Raw genomic sequence first — 24797 nt, forward strand, 5'->3', positions numbered from 1 at the left:
ACCCTCGGGGACAAAGCCCCTAAAGCTGTTCTCTGAGGACTGACCTACGACCAGCTGATCCCAGAACCCGCCGATGAATCAGCGCTCGCTCAGGGCAACCGCAACCGATTTAATGCACACTACCCGATCAAGGTCCCGAAAGGACTGCCTCCTGATACACGCCACAACTATCACCTTGGCAGAACTAAGCTCACATCACCCCATCAACGTCGACAAAGAGTTGTCGACGGCTCCGGGGAAGCCCAGTGTGTCCCGGCGTGTATCGGTCATTAGCAATTCGCTCTTCACCGGGAAACTTTCTCGAGGCTACTACCTAGGACGCAGGTATTATGCCAACTAGGGAATTAGAACTATTTGTTCGGGGACCTCGGGGATGCTACTCCCCGTATCGTTAGTGACCCGTTAAGGATCGTTGACGACTCCTGAGGGGAGGACACCGACATTGAAGAAGAGCTCTAAGCACCAACGGAGTCGATGGTCAACACCAAAATGGCCCACGTAAACCTCCACCATGCAAAATCTGCACCTGCAGTAATTGGAAGGCCCCAAGTTCCAAGGATAACATTGGAATAGTGCTGGCTAAAACACAGTTCGGCGGTCTAATTGTAAATGTCGCATGTCACTTCAGGTTTTTGAACAGGAACTTGAACAATTTTTCGGATGTCTCTCGAAAGAGTGGGCATTGCCACGGAGGCTTCCTCTTGTTGGTCCGAGATCGGGGTTTCTTCAACATCGCCATCACGTAAACAGATTCATGTCAATCGATGTTATTAATAGACGCGCTGATCATTACCGCAGGAGCACTGTCTAAGAAATTCAAGACAGCAGCACTTTGAGAATTCGTTTTGCAACGTGCCTTGATGAATCGATCGCTGAGATATTGACGCCATTGCTTGCATATCTTGGTCACGTCATCGTTGCGGAGTTCGAGGTTGCTGATGTTGTTGGCTTCGCCTGGCTGGCTTGGAACGTCTCTTTTTATATGCTTGCGATATAATGCTTATATCGGCGCCTGTGCCTGTAGGCAACTGCGTTTTTATACTTCGGTTGGGCATAAACAGGCGCCGTGAAGGAGATGAAAAGGGGCCATTCGCATTCACCAAAGTCCAATTGGATGATTTCGTGCATTTGATGGCTCCGGAATTGAACCTTCAACATATACCCTCGGAGCGAGCATTTTTGGGGCTGCGCTATGTACGCGACCTTCACCGAGAAGGTTGAGATTTTCGTCTGGATGAATGCACGGAATGAATCTGCCGTTTAACTGCGCGTATCTCTGCTTGCAGCTCCCCGAATTGGCTTAACAATTGCTGAACCAACTTTGTTAAGCGTGTTTCTGCTGCTGAAGGCGATTGTGTTTGTAAACCTAACGTTGCTTCTGCGAGGCATGGTGTCGAAAAAAATGCAGCGTAGATTTTGCCAGCTACGTCGGCCGCAGTTTGTAATGACCGGTCATCAACCGTCGCCATAATTGGTTGAAAAGTAGATGGTAAGTGTCCTACCCTATGCATTAGCAGCTCAAGAACTTTCGTACCGCCGAGACATAGTAATCGGCGGAGGAACTGGGAGAGTTGCTCGTCACCCATGGGAGTGTTCTCCAGGAGCTGCCTTGTTTTCTCATCCGCGCTAGCACTCAATCACTTTATTAGTTGTTCGCGTAAGAGGCTGTATGAGTTACCTGTCGCCGACTCTAAAATTATTTCGTGGACTTCGGTTTCATACCGCGGTGGTAGCACTGCTATGACTTGGAAATATTGCTGTTGTGGGTCATATTTGACGTGCAGATACTAATTTGTGGCTCAAGGTCACAACTTTCCTGTACAATTTGGCAACACTTAAATAAATTTTCCACAAAAACTTGATAATCTTCCACTTACGTTGGATTTATTCAATGGAAATCAAATTAAAACCAAAGTAAATGAAAGTATGCAATATTTTTTCCAATAAATTACATTTCATTCCTTAAAATCACATCACATTTCCTTCATCTGAAGAATAGTCCGGGTGACCACTAAATCGACCAGCATTCAATACTTCAGTAATTGCACTGTGAATTATCAAAAAACGATGCCAATAGTCCAAATACTCCAATTTAGCATTACTTACCCCAATAGCAAGGCATCCTCGCTTTCCGGATCTACTGGTCCGGGATTTATCGCTTTCTTTTGTAACAATTCATCAAACTTTTCTCGTAATTTCAAAATCACTTCTGCCGAGACACGATTGGTACGAAATCTGCACAAAAGACAGTCATTAATCATTTTAAAAAAGGACTCTTAAGAATAATTTCACCGAAAACTGTCACCCAATAATATAAAATGGTTTCCAAGTTGATCAAATCCTGCACCCTCTCCGTCGCCGAAAATCAAAAGCGCCCGTGGATTTATCATTGTTGTGTCGAATAAATATATAGCGGTTGATTTTTGCTTCATAAAATAAGCGAAAAATCTGGAAAGGATGGAAAAGGAAGGTCACCTGTGGGACGAAAATTCGAGGTCTATTGATTCAGCTTACTTGTACTCGAAACCTGTTTGTTTGCTGTTGATCGAAGAAGGATGGAAGGACACTCTACCATCCTCCGGAGTGATTATGTCCATTCGAGGATCTACTCTCCTTTTACAGATTTTCACTCTCCTGAAATACGGAACAGATAAAGTTGGCATGAAAGGTAACAAGTAGCTGATATGGGAATTTACCTCACTTTAGCGACATTTGGATATAGTCCTGCTGATATTATTGATCTTAGTAAATCTAAGTTTGATGAATTATAATTATTTTTCGGATCCGTCGGATCTGAGCTTTCAAGAAATCTATAAAGAAAAAAACATTTGTCTATTTTATGAAAACCAAAACAGAGAACAGACTTTTACCTGGCTTCCATGAGTAAATCAGTGAATTGTCCTTTCATTTTTTCCAATTGATTCAATGTCGATATACTAAGGAAATTATCATAGCAGAACGATCTCTCGTTGCCTTTTCGCTTCTCCTCTCTGTATTCAGTAATAACATTAGCAGCCATCAAGTGGTCACTCTTTGTATCTTTTGAAAATTTTACACGAATGTCATCAACAAGTTTTTCCTTGCCTGGAACAAAGAATAATTTCAAGTTTCGAGTTCCGAGATTTATCTATGTATCTACATATAAAGGAAAGGGTAACTTATGTGGAGCCTGATCTGTGACGCAAGCAACAGCTTAAGCCTCGACCGGTTTTCTCGGTCGACACTGTTGCCCAACCAGGAAGCAGACCCCAAACGTGCTCCTTGCTCCTCTGGCTATCAGAAAGTATGAGCATCTAAAGGTCGCTACCCACGATCGTTTCACCGATTTGGCGGACCATTGCATAGACTCTCTACAGAGCTAGCTCTCGGCGATAAAAGCCTTCACATCTCCTGCGACAAATGCGGACGTATGCCGCGGAAGTAATTACAGAAGCGCGTCTTCCCCAGTCAAATGATTGCACATGCCCCCACCGAGCATTAACTGACTTTTAAGTGTTAAAAGCCTCGAGCCAGGATGAACAAGCCACGCTCACGATGGATCCCTCTGTTTCGGCGGTCAGAACACCGTCGACATCTGTAATACCAGCATCTTCGACGAAGTCCTCGTGCTCCACCGAAACAGACCTAGTTGTTCAGGACTTGGCCGCCCTTCGTGTCAGCACAGCGCAACTCATCTCCCTTACAAGAAAGAGCTTGCAGATACGAGCTGCAGATTCGAACCACCCACAACCGTTTTCGAAGCAGGGCAACTAGTCGTCAACGTACCCCTTGCAACACACCAGTCGTCAATTCGGATTGGTGTTGATTTCACCGCATCAATACCGCGCTTCCACCGGAAAATCGTGTGCACACTTTCAATTTGTCTACATACATAAGGTTCCTCATCGATTTAGGATCAGTTTTCTCGCTAATTTCGAAATCTTTTATTAAAAGAAAGCATTTTCAGTGATCAGACCGATCCCCATGAAACAGGCACAATCACTGTCAGCGGCAGTGATTTGCACAGAACTGAACGATTTAAATACCTCGGGTCAACGCTATCAGCCAATGGAGAGCTGCGTTATGAAATTGCTTCACGCATTAACGCAACCTGGATGAAGTGGCGTTCCACAACTGGTGTCCTTTGTGATCGACGTATCAACGAACGTCTCAAATCTAAAGTTTACCGCAATGTCGTCCGTCCAGTCGGTCTCTATGGTTCTGAGTGTTGGCCGACCATAAAAGACAATAAACGGCGTCTTGCGGTAATGGAGACGAAGATGCTACGTTGGACTAGTGGCGTCACACGTTTAGATCACATCCGCAATGAGGATATCCGCGATCGTTATGGGGTTGCACCGATCGTGGAAAAGTTGCGAGAGAGTCGTCTTCGGTGGTATGGTCACGCAATTCGTGCAAACGAGAATTCACTTGCCAAGTCGATGGTAAACGACCAAAAGGCAGACCTAAGCAACGGCGGCTTGATACACTGGATGGGGATTTGAAAGCCTCGAGATTGCACCCAAATCAGGCATTCGATAAAGCCAAATGGCGAAGCCGATCACGACGAGCCGACCCCGCTTGTGAACGGGACAAAGGCTGAAGAAAAAGAAGATTTTCAGCGATAGCAACCTACGCTCCGGCAGCCAACGCCTCACCAATTCACACCTTTGGTTCGCAAGTATTAACGCTTAGTCTAGGATTGCGTCGATCTTCCCCCGGGCGATTTTCTGGCGCATAACACGCTGAATGATGTCAAAGGAAAAAAAAGCGCTGGCAGCTTAAAATTAATAGACAAAAAGTAGCTTCCTCCAAACTACTATAAATATATATTTCGGGAGCGACTTACCCCCTTCATCAGTGCAAAGCTACTGAAGACAATTGTGATTGCGCAATTTAATAGTTCCGGCAGTCATTCACAGCATTTTTATAGTTTCTCAGGACGACACACCTGTCTGTCGAACTAGGCGTCCGATACTCAACGTTGATAAATGAGTACAGCGATATATTCTCGCCACACAACACTACCATCTCCTTACCCGATCTTCCCGTTTAGCATGAGATCCACACCAAGGACCCACCGGTTAGGCTCGTCGGTGCCAGTCTAAAAGCAGCTAAGGAGCAATTCAGGGTATCGTGTGCCCCTAATGCAGTCAGTGGACCAGCTCGCTCTATCTCGTCCCGAAACCAGACGGTTCTCTGCGAGTTGCCGAGGATTACAGACGCCTAAATGCCTGTACTATCTCGGATCAGTACCCACTATCGATCGTAGAGAACCTACTTCAAAAGATCAGAGGCCAAGTTTTCTGCCAAGGCTATCACGATCCCATTCGGCCCCTTTGAAATTACACGCTCTTCGATGAGCCAACACAAGGTGATTCAGTCTTTTCAACGTACAATGGACTATCTTCTGCGCGACGGTCCATTCGGGAGATGCTTCTTGGATGATTTTTTTTTTGGGAGTAGGGTAGGTGAATGCGTTTACGCACAGAGTGTTGGACTCCCGCCACAGCACGCTGGCGGACTACCAACTAAACACCTCCCTGTCATCAGAGAACTAGCCTGGAACCGTTTGACACCTTACTTCCGGCTAGCCCTCCCGCTCTCCCGGCTTTGGGAGCCTTCAAGTCAGGGAATTCCTTTCACCAACGGGAGGGGAGGGGAGGAAGGGAGTTGTTAGTTCAGGGAACCCCTTACCGTCCGATCCCTCTGCCGGTCGAGTTCAATCTTCTTCGTAGTAAGAAGAGCCCGAACATAATGCGCAATACGATTCCAGCTGCCAGCGCTCTTCAGCATCTCTCGCACAATGTTGTCTGGAGAGAGCTCCCCTGTGTCTGCATAAAGCTGCTGGCGGAGGCCGTCCCACCTCTCGCAAGAGAAAAAGGTGTGTTCAGCGTCATCCGCCACTCTATTGCAGAACACACAATCAGGAGATCGCGCCTTCCCAACGCTGTCCAGGTAAGATTGAAAACCTCCATGCCCACTTAGAAGTTGGGTAAGGAAGTAATCAATCTCACCGTGCTTTCTGTTCAACCATGGGTCTAATTTGTCGATGAGCCGCGTAGTCTACTTGCCCCTTGGCTCATTTTGCCAAGAAAGTTGCCACTCGTTAAGGGTGCGTTGACATTCTTCACGGGCAACCACTTCTCTTAAGTTTTCGCCCTTACGGCGATAGATAGCTTTGCGCTCCTTGGCAAGGAGGGCAACGGGGATCACTCCCGCAATCACCATCACAGCCGGTTCGGAGGCGATAAGCAGACGCCACTCGCAAAGCTCCCCGCCTCTGCACTTGAGCGAGGCGTTTACGATGCACCTCCTTGTCAAGGGCGTCAGCCCATACCTCCGCACCATAGAGAAGGACGGACTACGTTGCTCCTATGAGGAGACGTCTCCTAGTTGATATAGGGCCCCCGACATTCGCCATTAGCCGACTCAAGGCCGCGACTCCTGCTGCAGCCCTGTCCGCGGCTGCTTTGATTTGCTCGAAGAAGCTCATCTTCGAGTCGAGCATTAAACCAAGGTATTTAATCGCTGGTTTTGACTCTATAGTCAACTCGCCGATCGATATGGGATGCAAGGTCGGGATCCTCCTTCTGGTCAGGATGACTATTTCGGTTTTTTCCAGCGCAAGGTTGAAACCGTGAGCAGTCATCCATCCGCTTACCCGTCGCATCAATATGCCAAGTCTGCTTTGCGCCTGTTCAACAGTGCGTCCGGCAACAAGTGCCGCAACGTCGTCTGCATAACCGACCAGGCGCGACTCTTCGGGCATATCGACTCTCAGCAGACTATCGTAGGAAGCGTTCCAGAGGTCCGGCCCTAGGATGGATCCCTGCGCTACTCCCGACGTGATTTCATCCTTCTCTGGCCCTCTAGCGTCTCATAGAACAGGGAGCGGTCTTTCAGATAATCCCTCAATATCCGCAAGAGATAGCTTGGCACGTGAAAGGAGTTCTCTAGTGTGCCTAGCATATCTGTCCATCTTACGGAATTGAAGGCATTTCTGACATCAAGCGTTATGAGGAGCACTATCCGTCAAGATCGGCGGCTGTGTGCCCCGGCTCGATTAAACGCATCTACGACCTCCATAACAGCATCCACTGTAGATTTCCCTGTTCTGAACCCGAACTGCCTTACGGATAAGTCCCCGGCAGCACAGATCGCTTCAGCGAGTCTACCCCTGATGAGCTTCTTGAGAACTTTTCCGGCCGTGTCAAGCATACACAGCGGTCGGTATGCAGACGGGAGCTCCGGGTCTCCTTTACCCTTACTGATCAACGCGAGTCTGGCCACTTTCCAGCGACAAGGAAAAATGCCCTCCTTCAAGCACGCGTTGAACGCTTCGAGCAGCAATTCTGGCCGTTGGCGGAACACCAGTTTGTAAACTTCCGCCGGGATGCCATCAGGGCCTGGCGCCTTCCTGTTTTTCATAGTGAGAACCGCTTCTTCGAGTTCTCCCATTGTGAAAAGGGGGCAATCCACGACGCTTTCCGCGCTATTCACATCAACCCGTACAGGGTGTCTGGGGAACAATGCTCGCACAATGCGGTCCATCTGGTCGGTGCTCAATATGCAGGGCTTCCGCAGAGCCCCGATTTTCCGAGTGACAAGCTTATAGCCAAGTCCCCACGGGTCATCATTCACTTCATTAACAAGATTTTGCCAGCCGCGAGCTTTGCTTTTATTTATAGCGCTTCGGAGTCTCCTTTTTGCTGATCTATATTGTGCCTTTATGGCACATGCCTCCTCGTTGGCGTACAAACGTTGTGCCAAATGGCGGAGCTTATGACACTCCTTCCGTAGGTCGGCAATTTCCGCCGTCCACCAGTACATAGAAGGCTTGTCGCGCCTGGGGCCTCTCCGTGGCATGGAAGCCTCACACGCCGTCGTTTCCTGGATGATACTACCGATTGGTATGATCATTTCAAACGACCACAAGCACCACCTCCAACATCTGCGACAACCCTTTCAGATTTTATGTAAAGCAAGACCACACCTAAACCTCGACAGACTGAAACCGTCCAGATTGAATACCATGACTTATCTACCGTCAGAGGCGCTGGTTAAAATCGAAGAAAATTGAAAATCTCCACGTACCCCGGGTCGTGAAAATGGTCAAAAATTCAAAATCGTTGGATTTCTTCCGGGGATGTCTCGTTCGAAAGGGGAGGCGACCCAGATTCACGACATGCAAGAATTTTTACCCTGCGACGTCGGAAACGCCAGATATTGTTGATAATCTACCACCGGAAGCCGATGTGTGAAGCTGGTGCTGAAATCATATCTTTCAGGGAGCAATAAAATAAGCGCATTAAATGTATTCGTTATCCTTTCACTGACATATGTATTTGGAATATTGCCCTAGACGAAGACCGATCAGGAAAACGTCCAGTGGTGGATACGGACTACTATGACTAAATTTTAAATGCGTTACCGAAATTCTGCCGTGGAGCGGATGAATCGAAGACAGAGGCGCAGTTGACGTTGCGGTACAATATTACTGCCCAGTGGACTCGCTATACACTTATTTTTAAAGCAAAGATCAGGCTAGTCCCTTACTTGCAGTTGTTTGTAAGGCACATTGCGGGCTGAGTACACTTAACTTGAAGGATCGATCTTTCAATCCTCTGAGTGGGGTGAAGTCAAACCAGGAACGCATCGATGACTGGAAGCCGCCCCAACGCGTTGAGGCCCCCAACAATTAATTTGAAGAAAGCTTCCTTACTTTTTTGAGTGGCTGTCCATACTCTTGCGTTGCCCGACGCATTTTTCACTTAAGTGGAACCACCATAATTCCAATACGGTTTGTAAATAAATAACGCCACCATAACATTCTATTTTTAAATATTCTGTGAAATAGCTTTCTTGCGTTCGTCCGAACAGCCTTTCGAAGTATTTATCTTTGTCTATTGTTTTTTTTTCTGATTTTCATTCAAGACTTTCGAGTACAGGCTTCTTGTATTCCTACCTGCTTAGAGCTATCAAAAAAGAACGAAAAAGCTGACTGACGGTTTCGTCCAGGGCAGAGGCAACTCATCAGACACTGCTTCACCTCTGCCCTGGGAGCAGCGTGCCCGAAAGTAAATCGTTCCATTTAAATATAATCGCAAACACGTAATGGGTACGAATTGTATTCAAGTGAAATCCGTCATAAGTCCAGACCTAAACAAAGCCGAAGTAAATTTTTTGTTGACGATGCTGGGATTCCTAACTCCACACCCACTTGGTGACGGATCGGACCACTCGGGAAGCAACTGATGAGTTGCCTCTGCCCTGGACGAAACCGTTTTTGAAAACTTGAGTTTAACTCAAAAAAGAGGAGTCCGTGGACTATAAAAGAGGAAGTAAGTTGCTTCCCAAGTGGTCCGGTCCGTCACCAAGTGGGTACGGACTTAGGACCCCCAGCATCCTCAATAAAAAATTAGAGCTATCGTTATCCGTCCGGATAGCTGAGTGGTTAGAGCAAAAGGCGGTCGTACGGAAGGTCGCAGTTCAAATCTCACTGGTGGCAGTGCGATTTGTATCGTGGTTTGACGTCGGATACCAGTCAACTCAGCTGTGAATGAGTACCTGAGTCAAATCACGGTAATAATCTCGGGCGAGCGCAATGCTGACCACATTGTCTCCTGCAATATACTGTAGTGTACCGTTACGGTCTTGAATGAAGTGCTCGAACACACTTCAAGGCCCTGATCTAATATGGATTGTTGCGCCAACGATTATTATTATCGTTATAAACTCCTGCATTTGGCGGGTATTTTCATCCACACAATTTTCTTCAGTGAGGCTTCCTTCCTTTTAACGCTTCTAAACTTTTTATCGTTTTCTTTATTGCCTTATTTTGGGAAGGTGTTTCCGATCTTCCCATGCACGGCTAATAAGGCGGCCCGAATAATTTTTACTTTTGAATTTTCTCTCAAAGGTCTTACTTCGACTACTTACTTTTTTTCGGACTCTTCCGATCAGTCTCGATTCCTATCTTTTTTTTTAACTTTTGTCTCGTTCACAAGCGGGGTCGGCTCATCATGATCGGTTTCGCCATTTGGTTCTATCAAATCCCTGATTTGGATGCAATCGCGAGGCTTTTAAATTCCCATCCAGCGTATCAAACTACCGTTATTTTCTGGGTAGCTTCAACATAGCCTATTCCTATGAAGAGATACCCCTGATGAGAAAGTTATTTGACAGATAGAAGGCTCTGGTACGACATTATCTCCGCGGGTGTTCAGCAGGTCTCTGTTCTGGGATCGCTATTGTGGAACATCATGTATAATGATGTCCTCAACGTCCCAGTTGCTAGCGAGGTCACACCAGTGGGTTACGCCGATGACATAGCGGGGATTGTTGTTGCAAAAGATCTGGCGGATGTGGAATTATATTCATCCGAAGCAGTCAGTGTTATAAAGAATTGGCTGAAAAATGCAGGTCTTGTCCTTGTGGAGAATAAAATAAAGGGGGCACTTATTATGAAGCGGCGTAAGGGAACCATTGTCAGTATCAGATTGGAGAAGTATAACTCCAAAACCAGCAATCAAATACCTTGGAGCGATGATAGATGCGAGGCTGAATTTCAAGTAGCATTTACGACATGTTCTCACTAAAGCGTCCAATGTTAATATGGCCCTGGTAAGGATGATGCTCGCGATGGACTCCAAACGTCGAAAGGGATCGTTGAGCAGGTGGCAGCAAGGGTAGGAACGGGCGACAAAGGGTCGATGGACCCACAGATTGATTCCCAGCACCAAAGTGTGGACGCAGAGAACACATGGTTAGATAAGCTATGATCTCACGCAGTTTCTCACGGGACATGGCGGTTGCCGTTAATACCTCTATAGGATTCAACTGGGCAGCTCACCCACGGTATTCCGGAAGACTGGGAGCATGTTTTCTAGGACAACGGATGTCCTAGATTTGCAAAGGAAAGGGAGAGTCTAGAGGAGACATTGAGAGGAACACTAGCACCGGAAAATATAATTGGGAAAACGCTTGGGTGCCAGGAGAACTGGAATGCAGTGAACGACATGGTAGGGCGGATTCAGAGTAGTTTGAGAGGGGGCAATCGACTGGCGAAGGGAGAGGTTAGAGCTATGTCCACTCCACTAGACGTCCTGGGCCTCTCACACAGTCTGCCACTAGAGCCCTAATACATTTTTAAATAGATAGGATCGTTCGAGCCCAAATGTTTGACTCTTAGTGATAGTATTAGGTAAAAGCGGGCATCCGCCAAGATTATGTTAACTGTGCTTCGAAGAATGTAATGTAGAACCGGTTAACTTACCCAGTGGCCTATAGAATGGGTCCTTGAAGGATAAATTTGCTGCAACAGAAGTTATGGGATCCACACATTTAAATAGCGCAGCCAGGAGGATCATTTTTCCGATTTGTGGATCGATTGGTAAACGGGCTAAGTGAAGACCGAGCGGAGTAATAAATTCGCGTTCATCAAGAGCGTTTAATCTGAAAAGTTTGAGGAAGCATTATTAAAGGCATAAATAAATCAGCCGAACGGCAAGATAGAAACCTTTTAAGCAATGCAATACTTGTTTGCACGACAGAATCGTCAGGCACAGATACAAGCTTTCTAAGGAACTGAGCGACGTCATGAATTCGTAGCATTTTTAAGTTAAGTATGACCGACTCTAGCCTAGTTCGGAGAATTTCTGGTGTCGGAAGAGCATCCATTGTAAATTCGCGAGCTCTAACAAAAAGAAAAGAGACAGCTGGAAATCAGTGGGCATGGAACTATCCTACATTCTTACCTCGTGAACAAATGATAGCAAATTCCTGGTTGAACACGACCTGCTCGTCCTCTCCTTTGCTTATTATTGGCCAATGTCGTCCAAACTTCCTCAAGAGTTTGAAGCTTCGTTTCAGGATTATAATTTGTCATTTTTGATTTACCTTGAGCACAAATTGTAATTTCCTTCGCAATTATCATAAAATTTCGATATATTTAACAAGTAACCACCTGAATTAATCACATAAACAACATCATCGATGGTTATCGATGTTTCGGCAATATTCGTGGAAATTATAACTTTTCGAACATTTTCCGGTGGTCTTGAGAAAACAGATTTCTGATCAGCAGTTGGCATCATGGAGTGTAAAGCATAAACTTTGAACTTTTCCGCGGAATAAAACTTGGAATTAGTTATTGAAGTGTGTAATTTGGATATCGCTTCGTAGCCTGGCAGGAAAACTAAAATCGCTCCTGCAGGTTTGTTAAATGAAATATGAAAAATTAGAGCAGTTAACAAGTCCACATTGATTTTTTCTGAATTAGGATTCTTGATCCCTTCAATTACGAATTTCGAGTATTTGTCTTGAACCGATCGAGCGTATGGTTCAATGAAGCTGGTGTAGTCGTCCAATGAATCGCTTTGCTGTAAATAGTTTAGTTTTGTGCAATTTCCTCCGATTGAAGCACATGAATCTTACCTTATACTTGTTGCGGTATTTCTCCCATTTCGGACGTTTGCGTTGAACTTCCTCAGGGAAGTTTGCGAATTTCGTCTCTTCTAAAACATCCTCCAAATAAAATTCTGTTACAGGAAACAGAGTTCCTTGTACCTCGATATTTGTACAATTATTGAAATATGCTGAGAAAGTGCTTGTGTTGAATGTGGCACTCATGAGAATCACTTTTAAATCCGGTCGATGAGATATGATCTGGAAAACAAGACCCCTTGCATGAAATGTGTAATGATAAGAATGGAACTAAATGGGAAAATAGAAAGGAAAAGAAAAAAAAAACGGCTCGACCGCCGCGTGGAGCCGTAAGTCTCCGGACCCGAGTGCCGCAATCAAGGAGGGAAAGATCCACGACGGATCACCGTCTCAATTATTGTCTCTTCCGCCTCAGATCTTGTATGAGGCGCGGCCTCTGAGGTTCCCACCCTTTCTTGACATCCTCAGGCCAGTTATTCACTTTGAGGATGTCTCTTTATATTTTCCCATTTAGTTCGCGTTCTGTTTATCATTCGATAGGCCGTCGCGAAATCCTATTTAACGTATATTTTAGAATCCGGTGCGGACCCACGCATCGGAATAGACACGTTGTTTTTTTGAGTAATGAAGCGTGAGGGATCAAAGCGCTCCCAGTGTAGCTGTTCCCCGACTATCCTTGTTCAGTAATTAAGTCTCCAGCCAAGTTTCAATACGATCCCATCAATCAGGAAGACAGTGTCCTTCCAATGCTCTTTCAGTCTGACTCGGAGATAATTTTTCTTTTCTGGCTTTCAACGTGAGATAATACTCCAGGGAACAACGGGAGGCTATAATCTTTATAGAGAGAAAAATAATAACAGGCATGGTCTCGCTGATTTTCCCTTTGTAACTCGACATGTTTCCCATACCAAAGGACTAACTGCCAAACCTTTAACCAAATCAATTAAATATTGATCCTAGAATGAAGGGCTGCTAGTATACACGATGTCCGTATGTTTCGAGGCATTAATTGCGATTCGGATCATTATTATTTCGAAAAAAACTTATCCGTGTCGTAAAAAAGAGGGAAAATAGGGAACCACGGTGAATATTATGTACGCCCTCGTCTCCCACAGAAATTGCACAATCAATCTAACTTAGTTCAAGTCTCTACTCCGGCTTCTCAAGAAACGTCCGGGATTAGGTAATAACTCCCTTTTCCTCCCCTTCTCGATGAGCCTGTCTACATCTCATGGCAAAAAAAAGACCTCTCAAAAAATTCAATCAAGCGGAAATACATGTTATTTCTAGCAAAGGAAATAAATTTATACCTACATGAATCCTCAAATGACACCGTCAACAATTGGACGAAAACTAAGGACACCATAAAAAAATCGCTAGGCTTTGAGAGCTGGCGGTAAAAGAATGATTGATTCGAGAACGAATACAAGATAAAGTTGTTAAAACCAGTGAACTATTTAGGAGTACAGATCGACTCAACCTCTCGGAAAAAGGATGGCCATCTACCAGGCGAGGACATACTAATGTTATCAAAAAGTAGTAACATAATTGAATTGAAATTTCCCAGTTTTTTGGTTGGTACAAATTGCACAAAGAAGGCAGAGAACCCGTTGAGGACGATGAGCGTCCTTCCACATCTACCGATGCGAACCACGTCAATCAGATCAAGGATTTAGTGCTCAAAAATTGTAACTTGTCAATCATAGACTTTGTTGACATCACCAACGTATCATTTGGCTCAATTCAATCGATTTTGAAGGACCAATCAGGCTTCAGACGCGTCACATCTCGTTTGGTACCGAACAAACGATAATGCACCTTCTTATACGATTTGGTTCTCCGTGACTTTTTCATATAAATATCAATGCATAGGCCAACTGCGGTGTCCCTATTCGTCTGATTTAGCTCCTTCTGACTTCTAGCTGTTCCCCAAATTGGAATTGCCACTTCGTGGACATCGTTTTGACTCGATTGAGGAGATTCAAACCGCATCGAAGAAGGCCCTACAGGCAAAATCGAATTTAACAACTGTTTCGAGGACTAGAAAAAACTGCCCTCGAATCTACAAGAGTAGAAGCAGACCCAGCATTTGACGTTAAAATGCAAAAATTTGAATTCCTGTCAGCAGGCGAAAATCCTTGTGGAAGAACCTGGGGAATTTAGAGCGGCAGGATCAGACTGTTTTCAGAAAATCCGAAAGAAGAATTATCTCAGCTTCTAAAAGTAGCCATATTTTAGGTTGGGATATGCGCCTTTATTTTGGCAGCAGCAGAACTGTTCCGGCAAAACTGGGGGCGCAGGAAATTTTCTATATCCCAGATTTAGCCCTTTGGTATATTGGGTACTTGGTTAGTCTCAGAAGAGTTTTGAGGCGGCTGTTCCTGCAGCTGAGGACGACGTCTAAACCCTGTTTCCCCAGCTTTATCTTCAACGGAAGGATGATTTGGTTAAATGGCAAGGATATTCTCCTTTTGGGCTATTGGGGTGAATGCTTGTTGTTGGAGAATTTTCATTTGTTGCGGCGTATCTGGTCAGTCTGGCAAAATTCAAAATGTGTTTGACAGAGAGACAGCAAAAAAAGTGTTAAGATCTATGAATACTGGAAGCCGTTTGCACTGGAGATGAATCAGCCATAAGTATGTCTTAATAATATAATGATAATAATAGGCTTGCTATCTGTAGCGCGTGGCCAACTCAAAAGAGCGGAAGCAGTAACCGTGGGAAAACTGAGAAAAAGATGTCCCAATTCGCACTTCGGGTATCGTTTCGGTGTTCTGCCTCAGCTTCACTCACTAGCGCCACATATCTCGGGAAGAGAAACTCGCGGAAAGCGCGATTCCCCCTTTGGCAGCGGTCGCACTCAAGGTGCCTTCCTTTTGGCGGCGTAATTCGGCGAGGTAGTTTCGCGTTTTAACCATGCCCTTATCGGTCTCGACCAGAAGACCATTGGATTAGTTGCGAATGTGTTGGAGGACGGCTGCTACGACAGGCTAAAGGAGCAGCTCATATGCCGGCTATCAGTGAGCGAAGAAGCGAAGCTGAATCCCTTACTGAACGAGCTGACGCTGGGCGACCGTACTCCCAGCCAGCTGCTTCGAGAAATGAGGCAGCTGTGTGAGGATAAAGTCCGCTCAGAGCTTTTGAAAATGCTCTGGTTGCAGCGGCGCCTGGAGAGCATCTTGGCCAGCGCGGACTCGGGGTTGCTGGAGGAATTTTTCGCCACAGCGGACAAAGTTCACGAGGTATACGCACGCCCTGTGCTCGTGCAAGACTCTAAAGACACATGTCGAGAAGTGGAGCACCTGGAGACAATGGTGGCGACTATGGTTGACGCAGATTGCAAACTTACGGCGGCTGTAAGTGCTTCGCGTTCGGGAGGTAGATCTCGATCGCAGTCACAGTCAAGGTCTATTTCTCGAAACGGCGTACGAATAGTCAAACGCCGGAATCCTCATCGGCCCCCACGATTTGTTGGTACCAGTGTAAACTCGGAGCTCGAGCGAATAAATGTACCACCGGATGCAATTTGAATACAACAAAAAACTAGGCCCGCTAGGTTTTTAGTGGACATTAACACCCCCATTTTATACGCAGGCTTCCTATGTCACTATGGACTGTTGATGGACCTGCAGAACAAAGCCTTAATAGACCCCCAACCTCTGTAAAGTCGTTCCACCTGTGCAAACAACACTGTTTCCATTGTTTACGAGGACATTGCCGACCATCGCATTCGCGGACTCCTCCGAAAATGTCGCAACATCACTACTTAAAGTCGTTTCTCTCAGCCGGCTAAGCATCATGTGCGGCACCACATCAACACTACCGGCTCCCCGATCTTTTCAAAGTTGTGTCCCCTATCACCCTAGCAGCTAGCTATTGCAAAGAAAGATGATCAATGATCTCATGAAACAGGGTATTTGTAGACCTTCCAATAGTTGTTGGTCATCTCCACTTCATTTGGTCCCTAAGCCAAACGGCGAATGGAGGCGTCTGAACGCTCAGCTAATTCCCGACCGATACCCTATTTCACTCATCCATGATCCGCAATAACTTTCAAACTGTCGTATTTCCACGACCTTGGATCTAGCCAAGGCGTGTCATCAAATCCCTGGCGCACCCGAAAACATACCGAAAACGGTTATCTGCACATTTTTCGGACTCTTCGAGCTCACCAGGATGACTTTCGGCTTGTGCAACGCTGCGCAGACATTCCACAGATTCATCCACTTTGTCCTGCAAAACTACCTAACCTACTGATTCGTATAAATGGATGGTGTTTTGATCGCTTCTTCTTCCGTATCTGAGCACTTAGACCATCTCGAGTGCATTTTTCAACGTCTCCTTGAGACCGGGCTCGTTCTAAACATTGAAAAATGCATATTTCTACGGAAGTAAATGAAATTTCTCGGTCGCATGATTACCCCTGACGGAATCCAACCAGACCCAGACAAGGTTGAAAGTGCTAACCACGGTGGAGGATCTGTGAAAGTTCTTGGGCATGTTAAACTTCTATCGCCGTTTCTGCCCAAGGCCGCTCATCACCAAGCGATCCTAAACGCTTACTTGTCTGGGCCCAAAACCAAAGACTCCTGCGAAGTTGCATGGTCTACGAAAGCCGTCCAGGCGTTTGAGACGGTCAAACAATAGCTTGTTGATACAACACTGCTGACATTTCCTCAACCAGATGCAGCCCTAGCTGTGTTTGTTAATGCCTCAGACACAGCGGTAGGCGCCGCTCTCCACCAACGGTCTTTTTTTTAAGCAACTCAACCCTGCTCAGTGTAACTACAGCACCACGATCGTGAGCCGCGTACCTCTCTATCAAATTCTTGCGTTTCTCCCTTGAGGGCAGGCCGTTCACCGTGTTTGCGGACCACAAGCCCCTTACTTTTGCGCTTAAACAAAAGCCCGGCAAAGCATCCCCTTGCCAACTTCGGCAATTGAGTTTTATCGGCCAGTTCACTTCTGATATTCAACACGTGTCTGGAAAAGACAACGTTGTTACAGACGCTTTGTCTCGAATCTCGAAGATCGCAGTCCCAGCCGCATTCGATTATACAGAAATACGCGGAGCTTCAGACCCTGAGGTTAAATTCCAAATACAACTTCAAGGAATTTCCTACATTCGGGTCAAACTCCTATTTACTCTACGAGACCTCAGATAAGGGACCCAGGCCAGGGAAGTATTTCACGCAATACACGATCTTGCACACCCAGGAATCAAGACGACAGGTTTACGCGGTGGCCTGAAACAATACATCTGACTGACATTACGGCACAATCATGTGCCGAGGCCCTTGTCGAAAGTGGTTCCCGCGATGTAGAGTATCAGCCGTAATCATCACGGACCAGGGAATGAAGTTTGAGTCTACTCTTTTTTCGGAGTTAGGCAAGCTCGTTGTCTTCAAACGGCACAGGCTACTGCGTACCATCTACAATCCAATGGCCTTAATGGCTCCCGACGATCCGAGGTGGTCGCAGTCCTTGCCTTTCGTTCCCCTCGGCCTTCGCACAGCCCACCGAGAGGATTTCACGGCCAACCCCGCGGAGTTGGTGTACGGAGAGAATCTGCGCCTCTCCGCCGACCTTGTGCCGGACATTAGAGCAGAGTTAAGCGACTCCGGTATGCTGCGTCTGCTCAGAGACACGATTTCGAAGCTGCGGCCGACTCCACCGTCCCGACACATGACAACGGAGGTCGACACCCACAGCAATCTCGTTAATTTGGAGTCGAGATGTACTCCTAAATATTTGACTATTTGTATCAGCTGGATTTCCACCCCCGCTAAGATGGGTAGCGGGTAGCTACCCGACCTGCCATTCCTAGTGAACAAAACTAGTCCAGTCTTCCTAGCGTTCACCGTGAATGCATTATGGAGGCACAAACTGTGGTTTACATGCAGTGTTGCATTCAGGCGATCACATACTGTGCCTGGAAACTTGCCGATAATTATTACGGCTAGGTCGTCCGCAAACGTTTGTGTTAAGACCTTTGTGCCCTCCAGAAGCCACAGCAAGGAGAGAGAACTCCTCCCTGTGGGCAATCCCTAAGACACCCTGCCTCAATAGGCTTCTGTCCGACCGATCTTTCTCCAATTTAGCATGTGAAAAATCCAACTGATTAAAAGCGGGTCACTTCCATGCTGCCTGGCGCGTTGCAATTCGCTGCGAATTAGGCATAATTGAAGGTGCCTTCGATGTCCATAAATGCGTCTAAGGCGTGTTCTTTATCGGACAATTCTCAATTTTTACCGTTAGTTCATGGATTGCTACCTTGGTGGATTTGCCTTTCTGGTAGGCATGTTATCTACAATGAAGTGGTCACTTAAGGATATACTAGTCTTTGCAGACGTTTTAGTATAGTGTGCTGTATACGCTGGAGGAGTCATCGGGCTATTTTTCTTTGATAACGCCGCGGGCCAAATGATGGCTATGGACGGCGCGCCTTACAGAGCCATAATTACCGAATTTTTTCTTCCTCAATGAAATGAATTGGGACTGGAGAACATGTGGCTCCAACAGGACGGTGCAATGGCGCACGCTATTCGAGCCACAATCGATATTCTGAAGGAAGCATTTCCGGGTCGCTTAATCTCTCGTTTTGATGATTTGCACTGGCGGGTGAGATCACCCGATTTAACCGTTCCAAACTTCTTTTTATGGGTTTTTTTTTGGAGCCGCGGGGTTAAGTCAACAAGCCTCAGACTCTTGAAGCCCCCCCAAGACAATATTCGCCGAGGATGCGAGAAAATGTCACCCGAAATTCTGGGAAGAATCCGAAATGAGGATATCCGAGATCGTTATGCGGTTGCACCGAATGTGGAAAAATTGCGAGAGAGGCGTCTTCGATGGTATGGTCACGCAATTCGTGCTAACGAGAATTCACTTGCCAAAATTGGTCTGAACATCGAAGTCGATGGTAAACGACCAAATATCCGGCAACAAGGGTGGCTTGGTACGCGGGATGGGGATTTAAAAACCTCGAAATTGCATCCAGATCAGGCATTCGATAGAGCCAAATGACGAAACTGATCACGACGGGCCGACCCCGCTTGTGAGGAAAAAAAAGGAATGAGGTGATTACTTTTGCCCCGCCTTGTACAAGGCATTTTTATCAATAAAACGCCAGTGCCAATTACATTAGATATCGCATGTTTGGCTGGACTAATCCCCCTCCTCCCTTCCCTTCGGTGCTCGTGCTAACATATTTCAAATGATCTTTTTTCGGCCTGCGTTATTGCGTCTACTTTCCTTTGTCTTGTGGCTAAAAATTATAGCACTATCGCCGCACAAAATATTATTTTTCCTCTGATGAGTTGCCTCTGCACTGGACAAACTCCAAGGCTGAGTCGTCCGTGGACCACCAACGGTGGAAGTAAATTGTTACCCAACTGGTCCCATCCACCGTCAAGTGGCTCTCGGACTCAGAACCCCGCATTTTCCTAAACAAAATTTAAATTATTTTACCGTAATACACACCTCTTTCAGGAGACCCATAACCACATCTGTATTCACGTCTCTCTCATGCACTTCATCAAGAAAAATATGTGATATACCGTTCAAAAGTGGGTCAGACTCCAGTCGTTTTAGAAGTATTCCCGTCGTACAGTACGTTATGGATCCTCGCTCATGCGGAAGGACACTGAAAACAAATCATATTAAAATGGATTCGTCCAAATTTCAGACTTTTTACCTTTGCAAACGGATCTGGTAGCCAACTGACTCTCCTAAATGTTGCGCTCGTTCCCAGGCCACACGCTCAGCGACTGTGATTGCCGAAATCCGACGAGGCTGCGTACAGAAGATTTTGCAAAGGGATGCCTTCCCGGAGGAGAGATACGAGTCCAGGACATATTGAGGGACCTGAAGTCAACATTGAATGGATGAATTTGTAATTGTAATGGGTAACGCGGTAAGTTATGTCGAACCTGAGTTGTTTTACCGCAACCTGTGTCGCCTGATATGAGAACAACCTGATTTGAAGCAATGGCATTGAGTATTTCCTCTTTCTTCGTGTTAACTGGTAACTTCTCGCGAGTGATCATGTTTTCTTGGAACTTCAAATTGTCCATCATCTCATCATATTCGATCATCATCTTTTCATCGAGCCTGTCATCCTGTTCTACGCACGATTCCAACAGTTTCTCCTTCATATTCTGTTCAAAACTTGTCGATCGAATTGATTTGAAATAATTTTCGAATTCCGAACGAAATGTAGACGTGGAAGCGCTATCATACTCGCTGAGCATTTTTTGCACTTTGACTATGATTTCCGGTTGTAGAAGGACGAAGGATTCCTGAAAAGGTGAATGATTGAGGGATTGCTTGGGGGAAGATCAAGCCTTCTTACAAGTTCTTCCTGCTGCTCCCGTTCCATGGCGCGTTGCCTATAAAACATGCCGATTTCCCTGCCCCGGAGTCCTGGCGGTCTTCCGCGATGCCTGCCGCCACCTCGACCGTGATGTGAACGGCCACCGCGGTTCTAAGGATATTTAAGGACATATGAAATATGCAGGCAACAGTTTTAATATATCATTTACCATTGCTCGTATTGCTTGCTCTCTAAGTGCCTGCTGCAGACCGGAAACTGTTCTTCCATCCAAACGCCGCGGTTCATCGTTGTTGCTTTCCATGGTTATGTTCGAGTCGGAGGTTGGTTGGGATTTTCCAACTGAAATGATCATGAAACTATGTAAGGAGATGCAGGGTTTAATTTAAAAAATCAATTTGAAAACCAAGAACTCCGCCATGCTATTAACATAGTATGCTGGTCCCAAGCCCAGGTAAAGGAGGAGGGTTTGAGGCAACGTACTCTGTACTATCCTCAGTAAAACAAAAATAAAATGCTGAGATCAGGGAAAGAGATAAATAGAGTATAGTTGGAGTTATTCTACTATGCCAAATCCTACCTGATCTCTCTTGGTGACAGGCCCCGCGACAGGTCGACCAAGAAAATGCATACAATGTCGTTACAAACAAGATGATCGGATTGAGTCTTAAGCCGAGCCAGCAGGACGGGCCCCGGTCCTGTCGAGAAATGGGCAAGGGTTCTTGACGCATGTATGGCGTCAGGACGTAAGCAAGTTAGTCCGAACAAAACAAATACGTGTCTGCACGCTAAATGTTGGTACCCTAACTGGAAAGACCGAGGAACTCACAAGAGCCCTTCGGAAAAGGCGCATTGATATCTGCGCTCTGCAAGAAACCCGATGGTCAGGTGCCAAAAGCTGCGACATTGAACGCGAACGGTGTAAAAATGGCTACAAACTTCTCTATTTTTGTAACCCACACACTCAATATGGTGTTGGCATTGCCATCTCAGAGGATTTCCGTGATGCCATTAAAGAAGTCGAACGATTTGATGATCGGCTGATGAAGCTCACCATTATATCAGCTGATCGCACTATTCATTTCTTCACCGTGTATGCACCACAGACAGGTCGACCTGATGCCGAGAAAGATGCCTTCTGGCAACTTCTCGATGAAAAGACTTGTCACGTGCCTGCTGACGATTATATAATCCTTGCCGGCGACCTTAATGGTCATGTGGGTGAAAAGGCAGACGGTAACAGGTGCCATGGGGGAAAGGGGTTCGGAGCGCACAATGAGGGTGGCGAGCGTATAATCAATTTTGCGGACAACCATGACCTTGTACTTATGAATATATGGTTTACCAAAGGATTGTCTCATCTTCCTACATTTTATAGTGGGAACAGTAAAACGCAAATCGACTATATTCTCATAAGACGCCAACATTTTACCACCGTCACTGATTGCAAAGTCGTTCCCTATGAGACCATTGCACCTCAACATCGACCGTTGATTGCCGTCCTGTGAATTAAACCACCGATAAAACAGCGTGAGGAACACTCACGAGGACGATTTGGTGAGAAAAAAGAAGAAACGATCTCACTCATACGATTGCTGCCCATTACGAATGTGGAAGAATCATGGAACCAAATGAAAGACACGATCCACAAAGCGGCCTCTGCAACCCTCGGGGTCACCAAGCCGGGTAAGCGGTACATCAACCGAGATACTTGGCTTTGAAATGATGATGTTGAAATGAAGGTTCGTGAAAAGAAACGCCTCTACCACAAATTTCTCGACGATAAAACGCCTGCTAACTGCAAATTTATAAGAATGCGAACCGGGAAGCAAAGAAAGCGGTCGCTGTCACCCGAGCGAACCATTTCAAAAATCTTTACGATAAACTGGACACTCGGGATAGCGAGAGAGATCTGCATAGACTTGCTAAAAGCCGTAACCGCCTGTGTACGTTACACAGGATATCGAACACTTCTGTTGCGTTAATGACAAGAACGGTACTTTGCTTACCAACCGTCGAGCCGCAACAGATAGATGGCGAGAATACTTCGAGCAGATTTCAACTGAAGAATTTGCTCATCCTCCACTTCCACAATCATTGTTGACATTTGGAGCAGTTCCACCAGTCAGCGCAACTGAAATCGAGGAGGCAATAAAACAAATGAAATCGGGGAAAGCAACAGGCCCTGACGACATCGCATCTGAGCTTTGGAAAGTGAAGAGCTGGGGCCCAATACTGTGGCTCAGTGAATTCTTTAACCGGGTTATTAAGGAAGGAAGAACACCATCTGACTGGCAAGAAAGTACCACTGTTCCAATATGGAAAAAGAAAGGTAGTCCAGCAGAATGTTCAAATTACCGTCCGATTCGGTTACTTTCCCATACCATGAAGATTTTGGAACGTATTCTGGACAACCGTATTCGCGAAATCGTTGAAATAACCGTGAATCAAGCCGGATTTGTCAAGAACTGCGGAACTACTGATGCAATACACGCTGCGCGGTTACTCATGGAGAAACACCGTGAGAAGCATCGCCCTCTTTACATTGCTTTTCTGGATCTAGAGAAAGTGTTTGACCGTGTGCCACACGAACTCATCTGGTTTGCGTTACGACAACACTTCGTGCCAGAAGAACTCGTGCGCTGGGTTCAATTGCTCTACCACGATCCGAAAAGTAAAGTTCGAAGTATGGCGGATGTATCAAAACCGCTTCGTGTCTCTGTTGGTGTTCATCAAGGAAGCGCCCTCTCACCACTCCTCTTTGTTCTTGTTATGGACACCGTCACACGAGACATTCAACGTCCAGCGCCCTACACATTGCTTTATGCAGATGATGTTTTCCTAGCATCTGATAGCAAAAATTACCTCGAGCAACTTGTCCAAAAATGGAATGATCGCCTCATACAACACGGCCTCAGATTGAATTTAAAAGAAACTGAATTTTTGACGACCGATTCCCATGAAAAAGGCACAATCACGCGGCAGTGATCTGCCCAGAACTGAGCGATTTAAATACCTCGGGTCAACACTATCAGCCGATGGAGAACTGCGTTATGAAATTGCTTCACGCATTAACGCAACCTGGATGAAGTGGCGTTCCACAACTGGTGTTCTTTGAGATCGACGTATCAACGAACGTCTCAAATCTAAAATTTACCGCAATGTCGTCCGTCCTGTCGCCCTCTATGATTCTGAGTGTTGGCCGACTATAAAAGACAATGAATGGCGTCTTGGGGTAATGGAAACGAAGATGTTGCATTGGACTAGTGGCGTCACACGTTTAGATCACATCCGAAATGAGGATATCCGCCATCGTTATGGGGTTGCACCGATCGTGGAAAAGTTGCGAGAGAGACGACTTCGATGGTATGGTCACGCAATTCGTGCCAAGATTGGTCTGAACATCGAAGTCGATGGTAAACGACCAAAAGGCAGACCTAAACAACGGTGGCTTGATACGCCAGATGGGGATTTGAAAGCCTCGAGATTGCACTCAGATCAGGCATTCGATAGAGTCAAATGGCGAAGCCGATCACGACGAGCCGACCCCGCTTGTGAACGGGACAAAGGCTGAAGAAAAAGAAGAATTTGAAAACCAAGTCATCTTCCGAAATGAAATTAAAAGTTGGGTAGAAAAGATTTGATTCGTTTTCGACTGCTTACCTTATTGTTTGCTAAAATGTATATGTTTTAAACAAGATTTCACTCTCAAACATTTACAACTACTTCATTAAGGAAACGCTAGAACGAGCCAATGATTATAAATCCGTTCTCATAAACAAACTATCAACAATAAGTCCAGACGTATTGACAACTGATTGACCACTACCGGGTTAAAAGGGTTCGAATCGATAAGTACGTTCAATTCCTCCGCTCCAGGTTTCAGAGACGGAAAAGACTTCATAAAATCATTTTAGGTTTCCATACTCTCCAGATAGCTTCGATAAAGTTGATTTCCAGAAAGATTTAAATATATTTAGCACGCTAGTAGGGAACAATGGAGAAGTCCCTTTTCCAAATCCGCTCTAAATTCTTTCAATTC

General features: G+C 45.9%; 1 protein-coding gene across 2 annotated transcripts; it reads right to left on the minus strand.

Annotated features, from left to right (window-relative positions):
• Positions 1-1903: 1903 nt before the first annotated feature.
• Positions 1904-24709, minus strand: LOC119646985 (ATP-dependent DNA/RNA helicase DHX36). Of its 2 annotated transcripts, none has more exons than XM_038047697.1 (17): positions 24683-24709; positions 20967-21097; positions 20777-20908; positions 20355-20723; positions 20120-20289; positions 19906-20068; positions 12418-12648; positions 11948-12362; positions 11739-11880; positions 11501-11677; positions 11258-11436; positions 2871-3084; positions 2697-2810; positions 2515-2634; positions 2293-2448; positions 2107-2235; positions 1904-2047 (listed from the first exon to the last, which is right to left on the minus strand). In XM_038047697.1, the coding sequence occupies exons 2-17, from the start codon at positions 21057-21059 to the stop codon at positions 1969-1971; spliced, it is 2883 nt and encodes a 960-aa protein (XP_037903625.1). In that variant the 5' UTR covers positions 21060-21097; positions 24683-24709; the 3' UTR covers positions 1904-1968. The 2 variants fall into 2 exon arrangements, with proteins under 2 accessions (XP_037903625.1, XP_037903624.1); XM_038047696.1 differs by lacking the exon at positions 24683-24709 and adding an exon at positions 24419-24562.
• Positions 24710-24797: the final 88 nt, after the last annotated feature.

This window comes from Hermetia illucens, chromosome 1 (genome assembly GCF_905115235.1).
Source record: "Hermetia illucens chromosome 1, iHerIll2.2.curated.20191125, whole genome shotgun sequence".
Classification (NCBI taxonomy): domain Eukaryota; kingdom Metazoa; phylum Arthropoda; class Insecta; order Diptera; family Stratiomyidae; genus Hermetia; species Hermetia illucens.